At 46.3% G+C, this 7,135-nt stretch overlaps 3 protein-coding genes across 6 annotated transcripts in view; 2 read left to right on the top strand and 1 right to left on the bottom strand.

The window, feature by feature from the left end:
• The first annotated feature begins 60 nt into the window (after positions 1 to 60).
• LOC108075793 (uncharacterized) lies at positions 61 to 2,082 on the top strand. Of its 2 annotated transcripts, none has more exons than XM_017168363.3 (2): positions 61 to 228; positions 302 to 2,082. In XM_017168363.3, exon 2 carries the CDS (start codon positions 311 to 313, stop codon positions 1,913 to 1,915), a length of 1,605 nt encoding a protein of 534 aa, XP_017023852.1. In that variant the 5' UTR covers positions 61 to 228; positions 302 to 310; the 3' UTR covers positions 1,916 to 2,082. The 2 variants fall into 2 exon arrangements, with proteins under 2 accessions (XP_017023852.1, XP_017023851.1); XM_017168362.3 differs by having other exon boundaries at positions 295 to 2,082.
• Positions 2,083 to 3,062: 980 nt separating this feature from the next.
• On the top strand, positions 3,063 to 3,846 carry LOC108075847 (uncharacterized). The gene has a single exon (XM_017168428.3). It carries the CDS (start codon positions 3,211 to 3,213, stop codon positions 3,814 to 3,816), a length of 606 nt encoding a protein of 201 aa, XP_017023917.1. The 5' UTR covers positions 3,063 to 3,210; the 3' UTR covers positions 3,817 to 3,846.
• A 27-nt stretch (positions 3,847 to 3,873) lies between these two features.
• The window catches only part of uif (sushi, von Willebrand factor type A, EGF and pentraxin domain-containing protein uif), a 31,971-nt gene continuing 28,709 nt past the window's right edge, over positions 3,874 to 7,135 (bottom strand). For all 3 annotated transcript variants that reach the window (XM_017168432.2, XM_017168429.2, XM_041776142.2), the window contains 3 exons: positions 5,233 to 6,620; positions 4,574 to 4,684; positions 3,874 to 4,506 (listed from right to left, as the gene is read on the bottom strand). In XM_017168432.2, the coding sequence (XP_017023921.1) occupies positions 4,475 to 4,506; positions 4,574 to 4,684; positions 5,233 to 6,620 (1,531 nt within the window). In that variant the 3' untranslated portion in view covers positions 3,874 to 4,474. The remainder of the gene's footprint in view (positions 4,507 to 4,573; positions 4,685 to 5,232; positions 6,621 to 7,135) is intronic.

Genomic DNA, 7,135 nt, shown 5'->3' with positions numbered 1-7,135 from the left:
CTGAAACTCTAGTAGGCCCTGAAAAATGCATTACCAAAGTCAAACCTAATGTCCCCCGTGAACATTATTCTACTCGCACATCTCATTAGCGTAGGAACATAGTTCAGACTAGGGAAGGTTCAGTTGCTAAAAAGGTATATATACAAACCGAACCATCGTACACACAGTTGTCGAGCTAGCCGACATATATATTTAAATTCGGTTCAGTCTTGCTATAAATTGTTAAGGGTAAGTAAGAGCAGAGACTCAGAGTCACTTGAAGGCGCTATCCAAATTGATCGGAACCCTTTCAAGCGTCTAGGAACCAACGATGGCCAACCGTAATGTGCCAGCGACTCCATCTCAGGAGGAGTTACGTGAGAAAGTGAACATTAAGAATGTGAAAAATTCGGAAGAACGTGAAACAGACAATTCGAACACGAATGTAGACACTGACTCGCTGCCGTCCGTTTCCTCGGCGGGGGCTGTGAGTCGCGGGGCCGTTAGCACAATTAGGAGCCAGACCAAGATTCCGGGGCCCATTTCTCTCGGCCCCAGCTCCAGCACCTTTAAGTTAACCAGCCGCAAATACACAAGTGTCCTCGACGTTAACAGACTTCGTCAGCAGTCGGCCAATGACTCTGGCATCCAGATGGACTCTTCGATGTCCGATGCGGAGGCAACCGCCATGACACCCATACCCGCCCCCGTTCCGTCAAGCCGAAGCGAAATGGAACTGAAACTGGCCGAGGAACAAACCCTGAAGGAGCTTCAGCGCGTCGTTGCCGAAATGGAGGCCGAAGTGGCGTTGGCCGACAAGGAGTACGCGGAGTTGGATCTGTTAGATTCATCCAAATTTGACCAGACGTCATTGTCTAGCGACGTGGAGCCGAGACGAGAATTAGATGACCTCCAGGCCAACGAGGACAAGTCAGCTCCCATTGAGGCACTACTGGCCGATGAAACTGAACAGGGATTGGCACAGAAACAGGCATCAGACGATGTTCAGAAAATCGAGGCAACTGCTCAAGTGGAGGGCGCACTAGCTGCCCCGGAGGCTAGCCAGAAACTGTCACCTGACGGGACTCAGATCAACTCGGAAAAATGTGGGCAGGAGCACCCTCTTGCTGGTACGATCACTAATGAAGTGGCTCAAGACAATCAACAGATGCTGAAGAAACTGACGCAGTTAGAGGAACCTGAACCTGAAAAGAATCTCTTGGAGCCTATCCCTCAGGGTTCTGTGGAGAAATTCCCACAGATCGTACTTGAGGAACCTTCTAGGGGCTCTGTGGAAGCGCACCTTCAGCAAGCTTTCGCCAATGTTAATCAAGCTCAGGAGCAGGTGACGCCGGAGGAGCCCGGAGATGCATTGAACGAAGCTTCCGGTGAACAAACGGATGCTGTGAGCGAGAACTTGCTGAGCGAGGCAGAGCCAGGGATTGGGGAACTGGATCTGGCCACCACCTCGGAGAGTGGGCTAGTCACCCAGCCCTCGCAAACAAATAGCCACACGGAAGACCCCTTGGACAGCAATCGCAATGTGATTACCTTGGAAGATCTGCTCCGAAACGCCAGCAACGTAGAGCTGCTGCGCCGGCTGCTCCAAATCGGGGCAGAGGCCAACATGGTCGAGCCTGAGCCGGACTTTGCCACGCAGGAGTCATCGGCAGAGGATAAAGAGGAAACTGAGTCAGTACCTGAAACAAGTACGACTTCTGGCACTGCCACGGGAACGGAAGCCTCGACCGACGAGGATGGGGAGCTGGGGAACGATGACGAGGACGAGGATGGGACGGATGTGTCCTCTCAGGGACTCAACAAGGCGACAGTTTCTTTGGTGTGGCGCCTACTCTCCGGCAAGATGTTACACCTAGCCTGTCCAATACTATTTTGTGGCTTTGCTGCCGGCTTGATATACATGTCGCGCAAGTAAATTGGAAATTACACCGAATGCAAGTACCTATCACCGATTCGACTCAGATTCCTTGGTACACATTGTGCAAGGCTCTTCAAAATCGCTCGATACATTGGCACAGAGTTGACCTAAATTATATAAAAATCAATAAAGAATTTCAAAACCAATAAATATATATGATTTTACGTTTTTAATTTGTAATTCAATTTAAGCGCCGATAACGGAGGTGATCGAATAGACAGGTTGCGCTACCTCACGGAACAAGCAGTGGTTGCAATCGCAAGCAGTGCCTAAAGTCGATTAATCGATTAATAATCAAATTTGAAATTGATTCTGAGCTGTCATTTTGTGCAAACTGACGGACAGACGGACATGGCTAGATCGAATCATTTTTAAACCCTTGCAGGGTATTATAATTTCAGTCATAAGTTTGCAACGCAGTGAAGGAGACGTTTCCGACCCTATAAACCATATATATTCTTGATCAGCATCAACAGGGGAATCTTTCTAGATATGTCAGGAAGAAATCGATTTTTTGGCAATTTTTGCAAAATTTGATAAGGGGTTACATCATTAAAATTTTTGATTTTCATAAAAAATTGAATTTTCAAAATTTTTAAATGAAGTATGCAGATTTATTAACTGTAGAAAATCTTGCACAGAACAGTTATCCGATTTAAAATTAATGCTCTTTTGGCCGAGTTATGATATTTTTAATTAAAAAAAAAATAAGAAGTTTTTTTAATATAAAAAATCAGATTTTATAATACAAAATAATATTTTTCTAAGTCAAGGAATCATTTCCGACCCCATAAACCATATATATTCTTGATCAGCATCAACATGCGAATCTTTCTAGACATGTCCGGAAGAAATCGATTTTTTGGCCATTTTTGCGAAATTTGATAAGGGGTTACATCATTAAAATTAGCAAAAATGGCCAAATTTTTTGATTTCTTGAAATTTTAAATTTGGTATGCAGTTTTTTAAATTAATAAAAACTAACACAAAACTGCTTTCCGAATCGAAATTAATGCATTTTTGGCTTAGTTAGGATATATTTTAATTGTTACCTGCAAGGGTACACAAACTTTGGCTGGCCAAAGTTTGCTTTCTTTCTTGTTCTACCTCAAATTCGTTTGAAATTTAAGTTTTGTCATTTGTTGTTTTGACATTTATCAGTAACCTGTGCCAAATCTGACTTTTAAAAATATCCAAATTTTCACATATGTATGTATGTTTTCCCACTTTTTATGTAAAAACTTGTACGGCCAACGAAATTGTATTTTGCGGATCTTCTTATAAATATTATAATGACATATTTAGCGAGTGTCTGCGCTGCTGGCCTCATTCACCTGATGCACAATTGGGTCTTGCCGCCCGACCGGTCCAAGTTGCTGGGACCACAGTTACCGTCTATCTTGGTGGCCATTGCCCTGCTGGATCTGATCTATGATAATAGACTTTTACCCCATGGTTTGGAAGTAATGTCTGTCATGCTCCAACGGTTCTGCGAAATGACAATGGCGCTCATCTTGCTGGAGCTGGGCATTAACGTCATCTGGATACCGGTGGAGCGCCTTATCCACCTGCTGACTAAAATATTCTTGCGTAGCACGGGTCTTCTGTCAGAAGGTTTCGAGGGCTTCTGGGTGGGCTGCGTGACAGTGCCACTGTCCCTGGTGATCCTGGCCTTCGTTGGCCACGCCACCGATCACTTCTCTTTGCTGCGCAGCCGAAGCTTTCGTGTGAAGACCAGGGTCCTGCTCAACGTGGACGCATCATTGCGCTATCTAAAGCGTAACCAGAGAGTCACCGGAATGCCGTTGCCCAATTACGCCGAAAAGCTTCAACAACACAAGGATGCTGCAACCAGGCGCCGACGAGGTCAGGACTTCCTAAGACACTTCCACGATTAAATAAAGAATTCACATAGTTTTTTAATTAGATTCGTTTGTTTGTTTTTTATTTTTTACAAGAGATTTCTAAAATAATTGTCATACATAATAATTAAATTGCTTTTATTAAATTACACAATAACGACTATATTTGATTTGCTTTCAACAGCACTCGCGAACAATTGATGTGTGGTTGGAAAAATCTATGTTTATATAAGGTTTACATATAGCATATATATATAGTGTGTATTGCAATTTCGATTACTTGTTTAGGTAAATAATACTTAAGATTAAAACAATGTTTTTCATTCATTATATTACGCATAAGTTCGACTTAATTTCATTTAGTTTGCATACCTAAAGAGCACATATGGGAGTTACTAATTTAAGCTTTCTCGTCTCGTTACGTTTTGTCGCGTTCTGAAGGAGCTCTCGTAGCCTTGCATTAAGCCACGTAATATCCGAGATATTTGGGACTGAAGATGGTTCGAAATCGTGTCGCGAGACCATTACGTCGATTCAATGCAAGGCTCTCCAGTGAGTATTTGTGGGGCAGTGTGCTGGGAACACTGTGCTGACAGTGCGTTGCTGCTCCTCCTTTGTCCTCCGCTTTCCATTCTTTATTTATGACCACATTTTACATTAAAGCAGCTTGGTTATTCTTGCAATTCATCCTTCCTTACTGCACTTCGCTATCACTATCACTCTTCTCTGAAAATTCAAAACAGGGAGCCTTGTTAGTATGTAGAGGCAGAGAGGATCTGCTGGATGGTCTTACCCTTCTTGCCCGGATAGGCGTGACGTTTCAGTCGGTCGTATAAGTCTTCTTTAGTTCCGTAGAGCGAGGCATTGGACCTGGCCAGCGTGCTCATCTTGCCGCCATGCAGACCTGGAAATGGGTTAAGAGGTTAATATTTTTTTTGAATAAAAATTGTTTTATTAAATTAAAACTTTGTTAACAAGAAATTTATACTTCTTCATAAGCAGTTAGCTTAATGCCTAGGTGCCTCTGAAAGATCTGTTCTACTATTTGTAATTTGGAATAATACTATTATAATTATATATACAAGTTTCTAAAAATCAAAAAGAAACATAGTTTTAATAAAATGCAAGGTTACCCTTATCAGTATTAGAAATATTTAAATGTACATATGACCTATTGCAGTTTTAAATTATTTAATTAACAAAAAGAGTAAAGCCTATAGGCTATATCTTATCTGGAGAGTAGAAAATGGAAAAGTAAGTAAAGCCTTCCGTCTATAAAATTAAGCAAGAATATAATATATTAGCTCATCTTAGAAACTCCCTTTTATTAATGACCTAAGACACACCCTCTGATTTTTAATCCAATCTCAGATATAAAGCAGAACCTCAAGATCTAACTACATTCAATGCTGTACCAGATGGCAATACAAGCTCCTCATCAACGTCACTTACCATCCTTCATGTACGTCTCGTTGTAAAAGTTTGGCATCTCCCAGCCGTCCTCCTCGTCGTCGTAGTAATGGGCGTAGGTGCTGTGATGCGAGGGCGCAATGGACTCCGCATAGGGCGTGTGGGCGCCATAGTAGAAGTTCACCTGGGATCCGGTCTGGTCGATGGCCGGGGTCAGCATCTTCTTGGGGTCGCGCCGCTTGGTCGAGCGCACGCAGATCATCCAGATGAGCAGGACGATAATGATGATGAAGATCACGGCTCCGGCGATGCCGCCCGCAATGTAGGCAAACTCAGAGCGCTCGGCACAGTGGGGTCCAGTGAAGGAGCCGACGCAGCGGCACGACGGTGTGCCCTTCAGATCCTTGACGCAGGCACCCGAGTTCTCGCAGTAGCCGTCGCAGACATCCGTGCAGGCCATGCCCGTGCCGTTAAATCCGGGCTTGCACTCGCACTTGAAGTCAGACGTCTCTGGCACCATGATGCAGTAGGCGTTGGCATCGCAATGTGGCTTGCCCTCGGCAATGTGCTCGCACGGATTCGTGCACTCGCTCTTCGAGGTGGCCCCGGTGATCTTGGTGCTGTGGTTCGGCGGGCACTGCAGGCAGGCAGTCTGCTGGGACTCCGACTGGTAGAAGCCCTTGCGGCACTCGATGCACATATTCAGCGTGGCGTTCAGATACGTTCCGGGCGAGCACACTGGCAGGGTGCACTCCTCCACGGAGCTGGCGCCCACCTTGGGTGTGGTCCTGCCCAGCGGACAGGCGGCGCACGAAGGCTGGACACCCTGGAGGCGGTAGGTACCGCGCGGACAGGGCTCGCAGCGACCGTCGGCGCCCAGCTGCTGGCCGGAGCTGCACTCGTCGCGGCACTCCTTGCGCGAAGTGGCCTCAGTGGAGCGCGTCGTCTGGCCCAGGCCGCAGAGCTCGCAGCTAAAGGCACCTTCGTTCGGTTGGTAGAATCCATGGCCGCAGGAGCGGCACAGGCCTGTCTCGGCGTCAAAGTACTTGCCAGCCGGGCAGCGCTCTTTGCAGTCCGCCGCCGAGCGGGCACCGGGTCCAGCTGTGACTCCGGGCCGGCCGGCTATCACCGGACACTTGCTGCACTGCTGCTGTCCAGCCTCGGATTGGTAGGAGCCGCGGGCACAGGCGATGCAGGTCTTGTTGGCACTGTCGTAGAAGGTGCCGATGGCACAGGGCACGCAGTCGGGAATCATCACCACCTGACCGACAGGACAGGCGTATTCGGAGCCCAGTTCCAGCGAGGCTGGATCCGGAACGGTGTTGGGCAGGATCTCCTGAACGGCGAACTGGTCGTCCTCAAGAATGAGCTTCTCGAGCAGCTGCTTGACGCTGGATCGCTCGCCGGTCGAGGTGTGCACCACGGGATCGCTGCAGAGGGAGAGAAGCCGAGATGGTTAGTTGGGTTCCAATGGGGTTACCTTGTTCGTAAGATTAATAATTAGGTGCTCCAATGGCCATTTCCAGATTTACAATTCGTGTATCGCATAAATGCTTTGACTTTAATTTTTTTAATACAAAATTTGTAGTAAAAATTATAAAAAATATTTAAATTTCTCTCTCTAAACCTTCACCATTATTTCCCTGAACATTTCCTCGAATGATTATATTCTTTTATGTGACACACACATGCAAATCCCTTCCGGCCATCAAAGGTCAAGCATTATGTTGTGGTTAGAACGCTTTTAACATTTAAGATGGGGTTAGCATGGTAACGAGTGGAGGGCACGGCGATGGGTGGGTTGGAGTTGATGGATGTTGGATTAGACTGAGAGACTGAGAGATTGCTTTGGTTGGTAGTTGGTAGTACTGGGTGCAGAGCAGATGCTGGGTCGAGGCAAACAACGGGGTGCAGTTAGCTTTAGCTGATCGCACTAGCGAGTGCT

The sequence above is a fragment of the Drosophila kikkawai genome, chromosome 2L (assembly GCF_030179895.1).
Source record: "Drosophila kikkawai strain 14028-0561.14 chromosome 2L, DkikHiC1v2, whole genome shotgun sequence".
In the NCBI taxonomy this organism is placed as follows: Eukaryota; Metazoa; Arthropoda; class Insecta; order Diptera; family Drosophilidae; genus Drosophila; species Drosophila kikkawai.
The sequence above is the reverse complement of the archived record's forward strand: the minus strand, read 5'-3'. Positions and strand labels throughout refer to the sequence as shown.

What these genes read in the sequence shown, in the direction of transcription:
- LOC108075793 (XM_017168363.3), top strand. Translation starts at nt 311, where the DNA reads ATGGCCAACCGTAATGTGCCAGCGACTCCATCTCAGGAGGAGTTACGT.
- LOC108075847 (XM_017168428.3), top strand. Translation starts at nt 3,211, where the DNA reads ATGACATATTTAGCGAGTGTCTGCGCTGCTGGCCTCATTCACCTGATG.